Here is a 19,750-nt window from a genome sequence, read left to right as displayed (position 1 = left end):
GAACTATTTTGAGAAGTACTTGCAACTACTATCCGCAGAGCATAGTGTGTACGCACAATTTATGGAGGTCTAAGGAAATAATTGCTGTATTTAAAACCAAAAATGCCTTTGTTTCTGCACCCAGGAGACCGAGCGATGCCAGCAGCCGGATGCATTAGGCCCGCTGCTGCTTGCGGCAGCCGCCTGCAGCACCCACCCGCGGCGCTCGCCAGCAGGTTTTTATCCCTAAGCCACCGTTCCCAGTCCCGCCTCGCCTCCCAGATCGCTGCGGGCTGAGCCTGCCGCTGCGGTGGCAGAGGCGGCCTGGAGGTGCTACCGTAGCTATGAAGTCACGCTAACGCCACGCAGAAATGGCTACGAAGCAGCAGGACGAGAGGCATCCCGCCGGGGACGGCACCGCAGGCGATCGCCGCCGGGGGAGCCGCCCGGCCCCGCCAAGGCCGCAGGGGGAAGGCGGCTCCGGCCCCGGCCCCGCCGCGCCCCGCCCCGCCGCCGGCCTCCTCCTCCCGCCGGCCCGCGGAGCGCCGGGCGGCGCAGGCCGCGGAAGTGCGGGGGGCCGCGTCGCGGAGCGCGGCCCCGCAGGCCTGGGGCGCCCTCTCGGCTGCTGCAGCGGAGGCGGTCGGGGACCATGGTGCAGCTTTACAACCTGCACCCCTTCGGGTCGCAGCGAGTGGTGCCCTGCAAGCAGGAGCCGGCGCACTTCTGCTGCGGCCGCGAGGTGCTCTTCGTGGCCAGCACGGCGACCAGCTGCAGGGTAGAGGTGTTCGCCCTGGGCGACCAGGGCCGCTGCGACCCCCTGGGCTCCTTCGCCACGCTGGGTCCCGTCCTGCGCATGGCGCACAGCCAGGCAGGTCAGTGGCCCTCGCCGGGGGGGCCGGGGGGGCTCGGCGGGGACGCGTCCGGCTGGAGCGCGGGGAGAGGCCTGCGGGCTCGGCCGGGCGGCGGCGGCTCGGGATCCGGCGGGGCGGGAGAGGGGCCTCGGCGCTGAGGGCGGCTCCAGGCGCCTCCCGCCGGAGCGGAGCGGGCCGGGCCGGGCCGGGGCTCGCTGAGGCGCGGCGCGGGGCGGGCGGCGGGCAGCGCTCGGGCTGGCGGGAGCGCGGGGCCAGCGCGGTGCTCGTTGCGGCCTCTGCCTCCGCCCCCGCTGCAGTCCGTGCCCCTGCCCTTGCTGGTGTCTTCCCTGCCGAGGACGGGGCGGGTGGTCGCTCCGGCCCATCCCACCGCTCCTCAGGAGTCCATGACTTTCCCTGCTCTTCAGAGAACAAAACATTTTCTCGTTAATGGATATTCGGGGGGGGGGGGGGACACGACACACCTTGTCTGTAGTCACAGCTCATAAAGTGATTCACATAGGGGTCAGTCTGGACCGAGATCCGCAAGTCCTTTTTTTAATGGCATGTGAAGTGTGTTCCACCCGGCAAAGAAACTTGCACCTTGGATTTCATTAGAGAAAAATGGGTGACAACTGTTTTTGCAATTTTATGTAAGAGTTGAGAATTTAAGATGTTCTTTGTAACGTACTACAGCAGGTAAAGAGCTCAAAAACGGCCTCGTCTGTTCTTTAATGATATATCAGTACCGCTGCTTGCTTTTAAGGAGACTACCTGGTGACAATTGAAGAAAAAAGCAAAGCAACTTTCCTAAGAGCATACGTGAACTGGAGATGCATGTCTGCAGGGAGTTCTCGCGTGTGTGTTCGGATGGTTGGTCACAAGATGGAAGAGTCATACAGCGAAACCTTAAAAGAACAGATGTCAATTGTGGAAATGCCACTTTCAGATCCTCCCCTGTGCATTTCGTGTTGTCCTGTCAATGGAGATCTTCTCGTGGGCTGCAAAAATAAACTAGTCATGTTCTGCTTGAAATATCTGGTCATAAACGAGAATTTGACTGTGTTAGACTTTGAACGCTCCTTAATTTTGCACATTGATAACCTCATTCCTGCTGAAGTTGCGTTTTGTGCCAGACATATAGCCATAACAACAGAGCTGGATGTTCTGATCCTGAAACTGAAACTGGTCCAGCAAAGCGTGGACGGGACAGAGCAATGCGCACACGGAGTTAGTATGCTGGAAAAGCCTGTGGATGGAGGTCAGTACAGAAATTAAGTTTTTTTCATTTCCAAGAACCTGCTAACTGATTTCTATTATTCTCAAAGTAGGCTGAAACAAGCTCATTGCCCTTCAGAAAATATTTCCAGATCATCTTAGGACTCTCAGCTGAATATTCTAGTGCATGAAAAGTTGTACCACCTGCAGTTAGAGGTAACACTTCATATGCCATCGTTCTGCAAACACTTTCAGGATAGCGCAACCTCTACAGACATAGAATTAGGTCCCTGTTTTGGGGTGCCACCATGGGCCAAATCAAAGCGGTAGTAGCTCAGCGTGCTATGTTCAGAAAAATTATTCCATCAGTGCCGCTGCCCAAATAAGTGCGCCTCTTCTGAGGGACAAGTGGGAGGCCAAATGGAGGAAGCATCTCATGAACCTTGAAATGGCCCATGCGTACTGGCTTACTCATTGAAGAATGCTTCTGTGGCGATGCGTACGCACTTCTGTAACTGTTAGTAGGCTGAGAACCTGCGTAAACAAGGTGTCAGCAAATTCTCCTTTTTCAGTCCTTTGTCTTATTCAGGGGCTTGTCTCAGAATCCTAGAAATCCCAGAAATAGATTTACTCGGTAGGTTTCATTCCTGTGTATTGCAAGAAATCAATCCATCTGTAATCAATTCCCACCATTCCAAAAGTATGAGATGAACATCAATAAAGCTTAGGGAAATCCTTCATTTATAACTGAAGAAACTTCAAACAGAAAAGGATGGTCTTTTAGAAATGGAAACTAGCTAGAAAAAATTTAAAGGTAAATAAGACTTGTCAGATAGGGAAAATATAAACTGGAACGTTCTTCATTAAGTGAAGATGCATCTTAACTCCGATAATCGCATCCTGTCCCTGGTTGTTTTTATTACTAAAATCTGAATAGAAAAGTTCAAATTACTTTCTGGGTACTGTTAGGATTTGCTTTCCAGAACTTAAGTGAGTTTAAGCTAACACAACTTTCTATCATAGCTGCCTTTTCCTTCTTAAAACCTCTCCAACCAAATGACAACGTTTTTTGACGGCCAGCTGTTTGCAGCACAGGTTGCCTTGGACTCACCCTGTAATGAACAGTTTTCCTGCTCTTTCAGAAACCTTGACTCTTAGATATTCAGACTGTTGAGGCTTAAATGAAGGATTGTTCTCATCTTCTAGCATAGCTGTTTTCAAAATCTCATGGTTTGAGGAAGCCAGTGCTAGCTAGGTAGCTGTGATTGGAGCGTTTAATTGATGTTGTGTCATATCATTTTCTTACTGTTAAATGGAATGGCTTGAACAATGAATACAGCATTTTCATTGTTAAGGTGTAAAAGATGAAGGCCCTTCAACACGTACTTTGCAGCTTGAAGTAGATGAGTTCATCATATGTCAGAAGCCAGTGGAACTGCTCGGGGAAGAAAGTAAGCTATGTGAGATACCCATCACACTGGAATCCACGGAGTTACCTACAGAAGACACAAAGCGTTTCCAAGTGCGGTATCTGCTTTTCAGGTATTACAAATGTATTTTCCCCTTGATAGGTTCATTTACTACAAGAAACCAAAATCAGCTGTGGCTCATGTCTTGCTGAAAGAAAAATCCTGGTATTTTGACTTCTGGCGTTTTTATAAGGGGGTATTTTTTTGCGCTGAGGAGATAATGGGATACCAAAGAAAGCCCATTTTTGAGTAGAGCAGAATAATTCAGTTGGAAGGGACCTGCAACAATCACCTGGTCCAACTGCCTGACCACTTCAGGGCTGACCAAAGGTTAAAGCATGTTACTAAAGGCATTGTCCAAATGCCTCTTAAACACTGGCAGGCTTGGGGCATCGAGCACCTCTCCAGGAAGCCTGTTCCAGTCTTTGACCACCCTCTCGGTAAAGAAATGCTTCCTAATGTCCAGTCTGAACCTCCCTTGACGGACGCAGCTTTGAACCATTCCCAGGCGTCCTGTCCCTGGATCCCAGGGAGAAGAGCTCAGCACCTCCCTCTCTACGTCCCCTCCTCAGGAAGCTGTAGAGGAGCAATGAGGTCTCCCCTCAGCCTCCTTCTCTCCGAACCAGACAGGCCCAGAGTCCTCAGCCGCTCCTCATAGCACATGCCTTCCAGCCCCTTCGCCAGCTTTGTTGCCCTCCTGTGGATGCATTCGAGTTCCTTCACATCCTTCCTGAATGGTGGGGCCCAGAACTGCACACTGTACTCGAGGTGAGGCCGCACCAATGCTGGATGCAGCGGGATGATCCCCTCCCTGGACCGGCTGGTTACACTGTGTTTGATGCACCCCAGGACTTTGACACACAGCTTGCAGGCAAGCAAAGAAAGAGGATTTTTGGTTGCAAGAACTCAAGATGGTTGTCTCTAACTGTGCCATGTGCTTCTTGGCATTGCCCTGCTAATTACAGGAGTAGGAGGAGCACACATTGTTGTTGAGTATTAAAACATCAGCTATGCCTATTATAGCTCGTGCTGTTTACTTGTCCAAAATAGCTCATAATAATTTCTCACGGAGGTCCCATGTTGTTCTTCTGGATTTTTTTTCTCTAGGCGTTTTACACCCGACCAGTCGCCTTTTGGGTTTTGTGAAGAGACAAAGTTGCACTCAGTGCAGCTGCTTCCCGTGTACCAGACAGGTACGTGGACACGCATCCGTGCGTTACGGCCTCTGCCACAGCAGACCTGGGAAAGGAAGGAGCTTCTTTGTATATTGTTTTGTACACTGTTTCTGTATGATTTGTTTTTAAATTAAGGTCTTTCCTCCCTTTTCAATGATTTAAACTGAGCTTCTACTAACAAAAAAGTCTTTTAAGTTTCTCCAAGTTCTGCATAAACCTTGAACTAAAATATCAATTCACCACACCAAAAGAGGAAGGCTAAATCAGCTTTTATCAGTTGTCTACTGATTAATTTTACGCCACAAAACGGTTATTCTTTATATTGCATTAATAAAATTATCCTCAGTGTTATAAGATACTAGGCTGCCTCTCATGAGTCAACAGCAGAAATCAGAGTAGTAAACCTTAGTAATCATTAAGATACAGGTTACCTTTCTGCCAGGCTTTAATTAAAACTGCGAGGGCTGAATGCAGATTTTAGGGGTTCATTAATACACACCAGCTCAAGCCCCAGCAGACCCATAGAAGAATTTAATGCTGTATGTTATCAGTCAGCTTTACTGACTGCTCACCCAGTTTGTGGTTGTTGTCTGGCTCCTAACAAGCAAAGCCTCATTTAAGTTGCAGCTGACTCCAGAGAATGAGCTACTTGCCATTGAACCCCAGCTGTCTTACGTTCTCATGTGATTTGCAGTCTTTGACAAGAGGGTCTGTAGAATCTGAGCACAGCCTTTACCTGCCAAAGTGGCTTTAGAAATAAATTCTGCCCTTCCCAGCCTTTCTTTCCCTTAAGTGGGGGCCTGTGTTTTGGTGCACTGCAGCTGCAGCTCTGGACAAGCATTCATCCCAGCTCACAAGTCGTTGGCTAAGATCAGGCTGATCGTTCAATCCATGGATGCTTAGTCGCGATGAATCCGCCAGGACTCTCAGATGCTGTTACATCTATAGGATTTCTTCACTTGGTGGTCCACCCGCACTGTTGTTAAAAATGCCTCCAAATGAGATAACGTGACACACAAATTTTTGATCCGTGCACTGATCCGACCAGTACACTGATCTTCACATAGCTCTTTTTCTCTTTGCTGGCTACTAACAAAACCAGTCTGCAACCTGGGCAGGTTCGATAGCATCTTTTAGGCATTGGGCTTGCAAAGGAATTACCAGGTTTTGATTTATGAGGTATATAAAATGCCTTTCTTATTGTTACATCTAGGAAGTTCTGTGACGGGCCATGAGGAAACTGAGAACAAGAACGAACTACTGAGTCTCTTTTGCTTTTTCTCTTTACCTCATGTTGGATATCTCTACTCTGTTGGGAAGGTAGTAGAACTGATTTCTACATACCAATATTCAGAGAAGTCAGAGCAGGCGGTTCTCACTCCACAGTTCCTGCACGTCATTACAAGGTACTACATTTCTGATTTTGCTGATAGTATTAACTACATTTCTCTGTGCCGCTGCCTTTTTTTTTCTCTCTTTTTTTTTTTTTTTTTTTTGCCCCCTCCCTTTGATATATCCTTTATAGCCTCCTGGAACTCTCTGGGTAGGCTCATGTGATAGTGCAGCGTGCCCTCCTGCTTAGGCTTCGAGGCCCATTTCTATGAAGGAAAAAGATCTGATTCTCTGTAGTCTTGGCTACTTGATTTTTGCGAGTCTTCATTTTTTTTCCTTCATTGCTGTGGTTTCTTCTCTCCCTCTAGTGAGAACCTGCAGTGTTTCACAGTGCGGTGCAGTGCAGCAGCAGCTCGTGATGAGGATCCTTATATTGATACAACTGTGAAGGTACACCGCTCGTTATCTCGCTAAAAGAAGGCGGGTAGTAGTATGGCACTTAGTTTCCTTATGTTTCCTTCTGAAATCCTGTTAGTTTCTGTTGGCTGAACCAATAAAATAACATCCAAAATTGATATTTTACTTCAATCTATGGCATATTGTATTTTAATGGTCTACAAATGTCTCAATGAAACAATCTATTATTGCCGTTTAAGATTCTAGACCATTAGTAGAATGTTTTCAAAAACATCAAAAGCTATAAAATCACTTACATTTTAAAGTAAATTCCATGCTTTCCTGTATAAATCTGAATGAAGGGTGCAGAGTTTTCCGTTATTGCAGCTGACAATGTTTCTCTCTGTCAGGCGCCCTTGAAAAAAACAGTTTTTTGTAAGAGGAGCGTAGACACTTGAACAAGTCTGCTGTGAGATGCTTAGTGCATGCTTTTTTAGGAGGAGGGCTTTTGATTCTCGGAGGTCTAGACTTTTCCCCTTCTTTAAATTGCTTATCAGTAAAAATCTATTGAATTGTAAAGATTGGGATATACGTTAATAAAAATACCAGGAAAGATAGACTGAAGCATATTTTAAGTTAGCATTTAAGTATTTCTTTTGAGCATGTAGATACCAGACATAAAGAAACCATAGGACAGTGGAAGTAGTATAAAATTTTCAAGAGCCAAACCATAGAGGTACTGAGATAAAGAATACAAACACGAGGCACAATTTATCCTGTCCCTTCTCCAGTCTCAGCTTTCTGTGTTTTCACTGTGGGTTACGTTCAGTCCATCATGATTCCTCCAGGCAGGCAACAGGCTGCCTCCTGCCTCAACAGCAGGTTTGAGGAGGTGTGCATGTAATGGTAGTCTGCAGGCGGCAGTCCCTCACGGATGTCCATACTGCAGCTTGCCCTCCACAGGCAGCAGACCCACTCTGGCATGGGTCCTCCATGGGCTGCAGGCCCTCAGGGGCATCCCTGCTCTGGTGCAAGTCCTCCATGGGCCATATTCCGTCAGGGGTGTCCCTGCCCTGGCGTGGGTCCTCCGTGGGCTGCAGTCCCTCTGGGGTGCCCCTGCTCTGGTGTGGGTTGCCCACAGGCTACATTCCCTCAGGGGTGTTCCTTGCCCCAGTGTGGAGTTTGAAGTGTGGTGATGATGATGGTTATTATTATTATGTGTTATTATTATTTTTCCTACTGTTTTTTTTGTATCAGTTCCAGAGCTGGCTGGTTCTGGTTCTGAGTAGCCCAGGGCAGTTTAGAGCCTCTTGGTCACCACTGCAGCCCTCTGCCTCTTCACAAAAAATTTTGAGGTTTCTTCAAAAAGCAGGGTACACACATGATGCTGTGTTGCCTTGCTTCATTTTTCCATTTTTAATCCAGTATAGATGGTGTGGTAAGTTTTACCTGAAAGATGCATATTGAACAAATCAGGGATGTAATACTGGGTGTGTAATGTAACAATAGGCAAGCAAATATAATACTTCTATCTATAATTGCTTTTTATAAGCAACTGAAATCAAACTTTTATAACCATGTCAGGCAATATTTTACATCTTGGCCAAATTCAAACTATTTGGCATTAAGTTTTCCATGTTAGGCTCAGTTATTCTGAGACACACAGCTAAAACTGTAGTTGCTTTGAAGAGTGAAATGATTATTTTTTTTTTACCCATTTTTAAATGATTTATGTCATAGTTTTATGAGTATTTGTATTCATGCTTAAGTGAAGCACTCAAAGTTAGGAAAGCCAGTGAATGTTTTTAGTGCCAGATCACTGGACAAAGGTTACATTTTTTTTGTTTTTTTTTTTTTAAATTTAAAAACTCAAAGTACATACTAACTGAAATTACAAACCAATTACTTTCCTTTATAGGCTTGTCCACCTGTCGCACTGGATGTCTGCACATTAAGAATGCAGCTTTTTATAGGACCAAGAGCTATCTGTCATTTCAAAAACCATATAATTCTTTTGACCAAGGCGGACACGGAAGATATTACTGAAAGAAGAAAACCTACAAGAAGGATGCTGTAAGGATTTGTGTCTTTTGGGGAGATGGTATTTATAGCTCTGTGTACACTGCTGAATTTGTGGGTGTTGGAGTTGAAGAGAGGTTCCTCTGTGTAAAACTGTTTGGAAATAATTCCCTAGTTAGTGCATGAGAACAGAAATCAAGCTTTTTTTTTTTTTTTTTCCAATTCTACGGTATTATCTGACATAGAAGAACTGAGGGTAGGGTCACAAATGCTTAAAATCAACAAAATAAGTTACTCAAGGTTGTAAAAACCCCTTAACTTTCATAAGTAATGTTAAAATAACATTACTAAGAACATATCTGCTACTGAGAAGAAAAAATATTTATCTTGAGAAACAAAAATACGTAGGAGTACCAAAGCTACAGGCTAACAAAATGTGTTGTAGCACAAGATGAAAATGTCTTGCATTTGGCTAAGGCTTCTTTCCAAGAAATGTTATGAATATCACTATAGTAATCCATGACAAAAGAAGGATCGGACTTTGGCCCAAGATACTCTTGTAGCATGTATGTAGCCAGAGGCATTTGTGACTTTTTATCTGTTTCTGTGAGAACTGCTATTCTCATTTGTTTTTGAGGGCTTTTCATAAAACACCTAACAGCTGTTCTAAAACTGCTATTCAGAAATCACATTTATTAAAGTCAGTTCAAATTGATTAACAAAAGCGGGCCAGCTATAGTTGATTGAAGAGTTGTTTCAGCCAGTATTTCCGAAAGCCTAGAACAGACGTTATTCAGGATAAGGTGAGGATAAGCCCATCAAGGAGAACGGTAATTCAAAATACTGTAGTTTTCTGTGTATAAAGCACAGTTTCTTCTGCCAGTTGTGTTGTTTCAAAGATTCTAGTTGGCATTTGAGGAAGATACGCTTTTTGCCTTCTGTAAAGAACAGAAGTTGAACAAATACTAGTCTACTTAACACCATTATTTGAAAATAAAGATGTAAATATCCCAGAACAGTTAAAACCAAAACCCAAAAACCCAGAACAAAAAGAGCCTGTGTTTTCCCACAGTGTTTTAACCTTAGGGCATTACAGACCTAGCCAATGTGTTAGAGTAAAAGCATTCAAATATTTTTTTATGCCATGTGTTGGCAAACACTTTAAGAGAGCTGCAGGGGCAAACATGCAGTAAGTCCTTACAGAAAGTAAGTAAACATCTTAGCTAATTTGAATTACTTAACTTCATCTAAGTATCTGATACTACCTGGTGTTAAGCCCGGGAGAAGATGTAGTAGGTATTTTTGATGATGTTCCTGGTGTACGAACATGCCTATCCCCGTTCTGTTATTAGCCATTATAACTTAAATTCACAACTTAACTCTCAAGCATTTACTAGCCTGCAAACATACCTATTTATACATTGAAATTGTCAAGTGAGTGGGTTTTTTTCGGCTGCATAGTGTTTATTTGGACACTGACAACTCAACTCTTTTCCTTCTCTCTAGTTCCAGAAAGGCTGACAGCATCAAATCCAGAACAAATTCTGAGTCAGAGCCTGGCTGGAATTTATATATTATAAACACTGTTTCAACCATTCAGCTTTACAGAGAAATGGTATTGCCCAACTCCTGCTTTTGTTGTTTGGTGACTAAAAATACGTACGGTTAATTAATCTCTGGTGCATGTCATTGCTGAATATAACTTAATGTATTGCTCATGAATAGCCCATAGTCGTAATTTAAATGGCTGCTGCCCTCATTAGAATTGTTCCTGTATATTCTTAATTTTTGCCAGCAGCCTAAGTGTATCCTGTGTCTGTTCTAGGTAGATTATAGTAGAACGTACGAAAACGTAAAAACTGAGAGTTGCATCCATCTTCTAAGTGAGGCTCACTTACTGGTCAGAGCAGCTATAATGGACCCTAGTTTCCTTAAATCAGATGAGAAAGAAGAACTTCTAAGAGCATTCAGAGAAAGCTGTGCCTTCTTAGGAGACTGCTACAGCAGGTATGTTTTAGATGTCAAAGTGATGTAGATGAGCTTTCGTTTCCAATAATGTAACCTTAAAACAAAAATCCATCATTCTTTGCTGGTTTACGTTTGTATTGTATATATAATATAAATCTTTACGTGCTATGACAACAGCTTAATCTAGTCATCTCTTCAGTATCTGGTTGTCTTTATTGTCATTGAACACAGAATACAACATGACCCTGAATATGAGCTATGTATTTGCAGACGCTGGTGTGTCTGCAACTTTGCTTGATGTATTATTTTGGTTCTTACAAACAGCAATGGCAAAAGTGTTGCCCTTAGTTGTTTTGTTCTTCTTTGCCTTCCTCTGTTGCCTTCAGGTGTGACACAAAGGATTACCACCTTGCTTTGCCATACTACAGAATGTCAGGTTTATCCATGACTGAAGTTTTAAAGAGACTAGTTTCAGAAGGTGATGAAATACAGACATATGAGAAAGGATTTATATTTTACTTAACTCATTCTCTTAATGAAGACGTAAATGAAGAATTAAGTAAGGTAGAAACAAGTTCTTTTTCTTAATCTATTGATTTAGTTCTGATTTTAAGAACCGTGATATCAAATTTTAATTAAATTCCCTTTGAAAATGCTGAGCTGCTTATTTAGTTTTACAGTTGTTCTTTTTCACATGGTTTTTATTTTCCCATATTTGTTGACAAAATAGGAAGCAGCACCTGCTTTCAAGCAACATATTATGGGTTTGGTTATCGTGATACATGTTGCTAATGATCTGGTTCTGTCTTGCACACAGAGACACTTTGGTTTTAGGAAAGCTCTGCCTGAGTTTTCTTTCATCTCCCATTTCTGTAACAAAACAAACTGTTTCTTTGAACATTGCAAAATTGTACAGGTTGGTAAAACCAATTCGCTGTGGTGGTAGATGTTCTCCTAGCACCCCAGAATATATGGGTTGAGTCACTGCCGATTAGAGATCCTTTACTTTTACCAGCAGGGAGGAAAGAGGCAGGAAAGGCACTGTGATTTGATAGCTAAGCTGTACTTGGCTGTTTTATTAAAAACAAACTAACTAAAAAAAAAAACCAAAACCCCACAATACTTTCATATGCAATAGAAGACTGTATATCTGGAAAGGTCTAAACTGTCAAATGGCTTTTATTTTAACAGGAATCAGCAAATAAAGTTCTCCAGATATTCTGTTTTGCTGACCCTGTGCAGCTGCCTCATATCCTCTGCAGCCCCTGCATGAGAAACGTATGTCCTTTGACAGCTATGAAGTATCTTCAGAAAGTTGAAAAGATGATGCCATCAGTGGTCCTGACACTTACTAAGGCTTTCATGGCTCTGAAAATGGGAGACCTGACAATGTACGAACATGAGATGGACTCCTATAAGGAGGTAAAGTATCCTGAAAGCATGAGCTATTCACGCTTTGCAAGGCCCAAGTCAGTAGGTTTGGCTTGTAGTTGTATTTTACAGTAAAAGAAACTTTCAGTCGCTCCTGTTCCTCCTGATACGCTGTATAGGCTCCAGGGAATGTCTGCAATAACAGTAGAATCGAGGGCTGGCATACACTGGGACTGTACTGCTTACCCTGCAGGTAGGGTAGTCTTACCTTGGCAGAGCCTTACCAAATAAGCAAAAGTTTTGAAGCTGTTAATTCTTGATAAATTAAATGCTGTTTACTGGGGTGTAACAAGCTCTGCCGAGCCAGTGCTCTTCAGCAATATGGCAGGGTTGTATAGCAGCATTTTTACACCCCTCTACCTGTAATTAACGTGGTATGCCCATGAAAACACCATCTCTATGCAAACAGCCCTTATAAAGTTGCTCTTGAAGCAGAATGTCCACGGTGCACACAAACTAAAGTTTCTGTATACGATTTCCCATCTTTCTTATAAGTGGAATCAAAGCCCTTAACCCTTAATTAAGATCAGATCAGAACCTACTTCAGTGCTATCAAAGTAAGAATTCCACACCAATGGGGGAAAAATGCTAGTGAAGCAGTCTCTGCCATAGATGTTCACATGTGGTTTTAGACTGAGACCAGTCTGTAAATTACTTCTTGTTAAGGTTGATCAGGACTGTTGAATATTCAAAGGTGACAGAGCTTGAAATACAGACTCTTTCTGAGAGTGAGATATTGGAGGTCTAAAAACTTTTAAAATAAACTGATAGCTGTTCCAAAGTTAGGTATCGTGCTTCAGTAGGAGAAGTCCTGGAGAGCTTTCAAAGTTAGCAGGTTTTGAATTGCAGGGTGGGAACGGTGGAGAGCTGTTCAGCAATGCCATTCAGCACCACCTGCTTTCCAACCATTTGCAGCACGATCAAGTGAAATTCCCATGTTGTGAGCAAACATTCACATTCCACTGCATGGATGTTATTTAGACAATAAAGTGGCTGGGGTTTGGGGGTTGGGTTTTGGTTTGTTTTTTTCTTTTTAATCTGACCTATTAAAAAAATACTCTATTGCACCTCACCTTTAAAAAGCATCTTGTTGCAAAGTAGAAAAAATAACACTTTGGGAAAGATAAAGAAAGGAAAGATAGTTTGTATGCATAGCGGGGTGAAATCTGATTTTTTTCTCCTAGGTCTGCCTTATAGTTCCTGTGTAATTCATTCAGTCTGCTTAGGCATCGTTTCCTCACTGTCTTTAAAGTGGAAGTAGTGTCTTCTCATGCTTACCTTCAAAAGCACTCATATCCAGAAACAGCTTACTGTTGCACATAGTGCAGCACATTTTGATCATGGTTTCAGGGGTATTTTTAAAATAAAAATCATACGTCGGCAAAGTAGTCTACTGAAATTTAGCAAAAAGTAGTCTATTGAAATTTCAGCCAGTGATTTTTCAAAACACTGTGTCTATTGAATGTCTTGGATTTCATAGTGAAATCTGTCTTTCTTATGTGCACAGTAACTCCAGATTTCAACTGCATGTTACTTTCAGTGTTCAGGCGAATGGCCTGTTGCTCAGGAGTCACTGTTCCGGCACAGGGCTTGGAGTTCAGTCTCTGGAAAGCTATTCTATAAAGTGTAGAAAGGATTTATTTCCTTTTCCTGACTTTCCTTCATTTTATCTGTCTAAACTTCACTGCCTGAGGAAATACTGAGTTTTCTGAGTTGAATCACATGTGGATTGAATTCTTTACCTGATTTATATGTGTTTGTAGACAATACTGGCTTGTGGCTTCATTGGGCAACCAAAACTCCTGATACAGCGTGAGGAAGGAATTGTTGTTCCAACTGAGTTTGCTGTTCACCTGAAGGAGATGCAGCCTGGTTTACTGGTGGCTGCCACTGTGGCTTTACATGAGAACAGTAAAATTGAACTGGAAGAAGCAGATACCTTTTTCAAGGTTGGCCTGTGATCATTTTTTGCTTCTGTTTTTCTCATAGCGATGTTGTTATGGGTAAGCAAAGCAGCCTCGGTTGCTCCTTCGCTCACATCTCAGCATTTCTTCAGAAAGAGGGAGATGAGGGTTGGATATATTCCAGTCGTAATAGATGACTACAGAGTCAGAAACTGGACCTTCTGGAAAGAAATATTGGTTAAACCAAGCAAAAAAAAAAATTCCATTAAGTTCTTTGTTTTGACCCTGTCATTTGAATGGAGAACATCCTGATCTCAGAGATCTTTCAATGGCTTCCTAGTAACTGGGCTTCCTAAGGCTACTGAAATTTAACAGAATTTAGATAAATCACTTCCATAAGCTCCTTTTGAAGAAATCATTAGGATTGAAACATACTTCTAAAGAATCAGACTTAAATATGAAGGTATATACCTTCTTATATCTGTTACTGTGAAGGACCTGTACCAGAAGTACCAAGTCATGAAACTCAAATTAGAATAAGTTTTGCTGTTTAAAGCCAGTTGGAAACCAAGTAAAAGTCCTTAAAGCGTCTCCCTTGTGGGCCCTACCATTATACCCCACTGAGCTACACAGCATCTCTTATCATGGCCTTTAGATTCTTCTTTCAAAGACATCTGCTTGGCTATTGGCATATATAAAATCCTCCAGATTAGCAGTCTGTAAATACTTGCTGACAGTGTGCTGGCATTTCTGGCAGTGGAGTAAATCCTGAAGAAGAAATCAGAATTGATTACCTTAAAATCATTCCATGAACTTTTTACTTTGCCTGGCCCTGTATTATGTAGAATCGCATCCATTGGAAATACATCAAGACAAAAAAGGAAGCAAAATTCTACTTCTAGTAAAAGTGAAAAGCTGTTCCTCCTGTCTCTTCTAACTTCTGCTACTAATAATTACCATAGTCTGCGCTAACTTGCTGTCTTCTAACGTTCTTGTTCTTAGATGCTGTGTAGTAACAGTGAACACGCCGTTCCTCAGCTCTTGGTGGATTTCTGGGAAGCTCTTCTTGTAGTCTGCTCTCAGGAAGAAATACTTCAGGAGCTTTTATTGAGGGTTACTTCTCAGTATGTTTGGAGAATATCAAAGCAGCAACTTCCTGAGACGAAGCCATTGAAAACAACGGAGGATCTGGTAAGTGTACCGTTCAGAGGAAGTGTTACGACTGCATTGCCACTCCAAAATCTATCCAACTACTATCCTTAGTATTTTAATTCTGGGGATTTTATCTCTTAAAAGAAGCAAGACTGAAAGCAAATAAGGTAGTGTGCAATTACCAAATAGGTATTGCTGGCTCTGGGGGGTCCTACTCTTCGGGAACCTTTGCAAATGTACTTCCAACAGGAATCTCGGCTCTGGACAGAAACAAGGGCTAAAATGAAACATGAGAGTTTGTCAGATGGAGTGTTTGCAATTTTACAAAGCTGACTAAATGAGAATAATGTGTGAAGGATGAATTTCAAAGGATTCTGAATGGGAAATCTGAAATACAGAATTAAATAGAAGTTTCCAGTTTATTTGTTACTGAATTGTATGAACCAGAAGAAAGAGTAGCTGCTGTTCTAAATTATGCTATTTGAGAGTAAAATTTTCTTCACTTGTGGTGGGTTTCACATGGAACTGTCATGAACAGAAATATTTCTTTTTTTGCAACTTGATTCTTTCTTGTATAGGTAAACTCCTGTAATCATTTTGGGTTGATTTTCCCATGGGTAACTTCCATAATGTCAGTGGGATCTCCATCTGATAAAGATTACTATGAAGATATCTCAAAACTACAGGTATGAAACCCTTAACTCTTACTGTTCACAGCGTAGATCCATTCTGCACATGTTCACGTATGCATGGACAACTTTCTCTAGCGGACTCCTCTTCCCCTCCAGGTTATCCAAGTTGAACTAAAAGGCCCATCGAAATGATGGAAGAAAAAAAATACTGAAGAGATATGTCAATAACAATGATATTTCCATTTACAGTCCCCTCTAAACTTGCTTTCTCAGTTTTCAGTAACACTTACTAAGGGAAATATTATTTCAAAATTATTCCAATAAGTAAGGGCTTCTGTTCTAAGGTTATGGTTAGCGCTTTTTTGGAAGTTTGTCTTAAATCCAAACAATACTTTTTCTTCTTGTCTTCAGTCTCTTTTATGTAGTCAGTCAATCGATATAGCTTCAATTCTCCCTGTCTTGGAGCCTCTGGCAGAGGCTGGCAACGTTGGCCTCACCATCCACGTTCTCTGCAATACCCGTCTGGGCAAGTATGAGGAAGCCATTGACCAGCTTCTCAGAAGGTGTCCTGATGCAGCTGTATTGTACGCTCAGCACGAGCTGAAAGACGACAGTCGGGTGAGCTACTTTCATTAAAGTTGTTCACTTTTTTTTCCCCAGTTTCTTCTGTGACTTCTTGTATTCACTCTAGTAAATTTAAAGCATAGTCTTTTCAGATGGCAGAGTGCCTCAGAAAAGGGAGAGTTAATATGTTCTTTTTCCACTGTAAATGAAAAGCTAGTTAGTTTCTTAGTAACAGTAAAAATTTTCTCAACAAAAAATTGTTTGACAGTGTTGTATAATGTGAAATTTTAGTGATAAGCTAACTGATAAGAGGTCACGGTCCTTCAAATAAAATCACACTCAAATATGTTCTTCCTGTGTTCTAGTGACATCTTCTGAGCTTGTAACATCAGAATGGTACTGGTGCACCAGGGGAAAGATTATGTTCTTTATGTCCCGTTTTCCCCTTAGGCTTCTATACAGTTTTAACTTCGGAACTGATTTTATTCCAGTGTTCCAGGAGTACAGGAGTTTACTTCCATTGCCCATCACAGCTACTCAATTAATTGTACACAGTTTTGCTGGCCAGAGGCGGCAAAGGTGCTCCTCTACCCGATGGATGTACTAGAACTCTGTTCAAAACCAGATTTGTGCTTTTTATTCAGATCTGAAAATAGTTTCTGTGATTGTTTCCACATTAGTTATAGAGTTGAATGTGAGGTTGCAGTACTGAATCTGAACACAGGTGGAAGAGTTACCATGTTAAAAAAAGAAGGAAAGAAATCCCTTCCCCTCTCTCCATTCTCACCAACAAAATTACACGTGAAACATAATTCACTACTAGAGCTGTTGGAAGTAGACAGATTAGGTCAGGAGACAGAGCTGTGTTCTTAGATTAGTGCTATTCACCACTTTGCATGGAGCTGTTTGGAGGGAAAAACCTTACTTTTCTGACTGCATCAGCCTTGCTAATTATGTGACTTTTTTCTCTTACAAACTTTTCTCTATAGAGGCACTAGGGGGCACTCTGTAAAAATTTTCGAGTACAAAAAGATCGCACTGATACCTGAAAATAAACACGTGCAAAAACACTGCATTTCAAAGCATTATATAAATTAATTATTGAGTTCATCGTAACCTACCTGTATTTGTACACATCTGAGCTTAGTTCAGTGTATTTTTAGCAGGTCTTTCATACTTTTAATTGCAGTCCTTGTTAACGTACACTGTTGCTGTGGGTTTTTGTGCATTAGGCTGTGTGGTGGAACAAGCTGCTTCCTGAACTTTGTAAGAGAACCAGACTTGCTGGAAATGACTGTCCTGTTCTTATTTCAGCACTGAAAGGTAAATCAATTGATTGCAACTCAACTCCAGAAGCCTTTGTACGTCATCTGATGTTCTAAGTACTGTTCAGGCTAAGGACTACTGCTGTGATAATTTGGAAAAAAAAAAGGGGACCTTTTTCTACAGTTAAAGCTAATACAGCTCAGCAGGCTTTCTAGTCTTTAGCACAGGACTCTGCAACATATAAAAATCATGGCATTCATTTTGTATTGAAAACACTTAAATTGTGGGAATTGTATTTTTTCTATATAGGTCAAGAATAGACACCATTAAAAAAACTTACTAAATAGAACTAATAGATAGTAATTTTGGGGTTTTCTCTAGGCTATGTGACTCTATGGTGCTAAGCAATGACAGCTAACAGGCTACTATTGATAACCCAGTGAGCGTTTAAGTGTGTATTGATGAATAGGTCATAGACTGAAAAAACCACGTGTTACTACTAGAAGTAGAGAAACCAGCCCCGGTAGCTGAAGTACTCCTATTGGTATATGTTTGGAGGAAGTCAATAATATTGTGTATAGCTGAGGGGCCAGTGTATTTGACAGAATAAGAAGATTGAATAAAGCACATAGATTTAAAGAAAAAAATGCCAGTGTAATGCCTCAGGGCAGAAAAAACAGCATCATGGGGTTGCATTGGGCAGCCCAGGTTGCCATGCTCTATCATAAAGTTCTAGTTTCTAGTGCTAGGGGTTTTTCTTTTGAAACATTGTTTTCATGCAATAACTGTGCTGTAATCGCTTAAGAGCGTAACGTTAAACAGCTCGGTCTGAGAAGCTGCTTGCAGAACATCGCATTTTGCTGATAATGCTGAGTTAGGGTACTAGTATAGATTTCTAGGGCTTCCTTTGCATTTGATACAAAACATGTGAAGTACTAGTTTAGACTTCCATAAGCGTTAGGGCCACACGCAGACCTGGTGAGGCAAGACAGAGGTATGGTTTTAAACTAATTTCAGTTTACTTTTGAGATTGCCTATAGTTGTATTTGTTCCTAAATGGGTGTGTCTCAAATTTCATTCCAGTTGCAATATTTAGATACTTTGATGGCTTCAATTAGTAATTACATTGTTAATGTTTTTTCATTTCTTTGTTCTAAAACCAAAATACCTGAACGAGATTTTCTCCTCTGCTCTGAGCAGAAACTTTATCAGTTGTTGCAATGGAACTGGAACTAAGGGATTTCCTCAGTCTTCTACCAGAGGATGGAACTGCAGCATTTTTCCTGCCACATCTCCTTCACTGCAGCCAGAGGAAGCTGCTGACCTAGATGGAAGTCTACTATGCACTCAAATACGAAGAATGTGCTGGAATAAAAAAGTAAATGAAACAAACAGTAGAACTACATATAAGGTACTGTGGGACTGCCCTCACATAAATCACCTTATTTCTCTGTTGAAACCTTATGACAACTATGGAATGACAGCTGTTGTCTGAGGCAAAGCACCTGTTTTGAAGCTAATGCTATTACACTCTGACAAAGGTCAGGAGACCAGAATTCCTGCCAGGTAGAACTGAATGGTGGTTGGACTGGTAAAAACACAGCTATTCGACTGTTAGGCAGGATCGCTCATCTTCTCAATGAGGGTGAACTTATGGCCAAAGCAGCTAGAAAAATACAGACTGTACAATACAATTGGACATGCAATGTTCACTGAAAGTAAAGCAGGGAGTCCGTCTTAATTCGATATTATTTAGTTGGATCACCGACCTAGGGAGGAGTTTAAGCTCAGGCATGTGTCTAACAGTATCAGTAAAAGTAAGTGCCTTACTCTTCGACGTGGAATTGAGCCTAACTTAACTTTGTTTTGCAACATAGACATTCCCTTGAATTCCAGCTGGCAAAACCAGTCAGCTGCTCTGTCATCTTAATTACATACCCATGCAAGTGTTACACTGAAAATGTTTTCATTTGGCAATTCACAAAAAAAGGCCACAAATCAAAGAGAAACAGAAGTGTTCCCAAGGGGAGTGGAAGATACAGACTACCGCTTGCTTGCTGTTTTTTGGTTTCTTTCTTCTCCTGTTGTACTCAGTCAGTAGACAAATGGTCACAAATCCAGCTGAAAACTCTTATTTCTTCTAGGTTTTTCGGTAAGCCTCTCAGGTACTTGTGCATGTATGTACTGATGTTTGTCTTTCTTTTGGGCAGAAAACATCCTTCTGTTCCTTCAGCTGGAATTCAGTCATAATAAACTGTCACAATGTTTATGACCTTCTTATGAATGTAGTTTGGTTTTTAATAATGAATAGAACAATGACTCCATGATCCCATGACCCTCTAAAGGCCTAGTTAGCTGACATTGACTCTATCAAATCTATTTTCACTGAAGCTGTAA

The 19,750-nt window shown here is 41.9% G+C and overlaps 1 protein-coding gene across 2 annotated transcripts; it reads left to right on the top strand.

The window, feature by feature from the left end:
• The first annotated feature begins 495 nt into the window (after positions 1-495).
• HPS3 (HPS3 biogenesis of lysosomal organelles complex 2 subunit 1) lies at positions 496-19,633 on the top strand. 2 transcript variants are annotated; one of them, XM_087738913.1, is made up of 18 exons: positions 496-851; positions 1,594-2,088; positions 3,401-3,587; positions 4,141-4,385; positions 4,622-4,707; positions 6,010-6,095; positions 6,390-6,471; positions 8,336-8,490; positions 9,943-10,051; positions 10,262-10,443; positions 10,791-10,968; positions 11,596-11,826; positions 13,599-13,784; positions 14,742-14,930; positions 15,470-15,577; positions 15,935-16,141; positions 17,320-17,410; positions 18,554-19,633. In XM_087738913.1, the coding sequence occupies exons 1-18, from the start codon at positions 629-631 to the stop codon at positions 18,679-18,681; spliced, it is 3,168 nt and encodes a 1,055-aa protein (XP_087595039.1). In that variant the 5' UTR covers positions 496-628; the 3' UTR covers positions 18,682-19,633. The 2 variants fall into 2 exon arrangements, with proteins under 2 accessions (XP_087595039.1, XP_087595040.1); XM_087738914.1 differs by lacking the exon at positions 4,141-4,385 and having other exon boundaries at positions 5,903-6,095.
• Positions 19,634-19,750: the final 117 nt, after the last annotated feature.

Source organism: Nipponia nippon, unplaced genomic scaffold (assembly GCF_047370975.1).
Source record: "Nipponia nippon isolate SJK-2023a ecotype South Korea unplaced genomic scaffold, ASM4737097v1 scaffold_7, whole genome shotgun sequence".
Classification (NCBI taxonomy): Eukaryota; Metazoa; Chordata; class Aves; order Pelecaniformes; family Threskiornithidae; genus Nipponia; species Nipponia nippon.
Note: the sequence above shows the minus strand (reverse complement) of the source record. Positions and strands in the feature narration are given on the sequence as shown.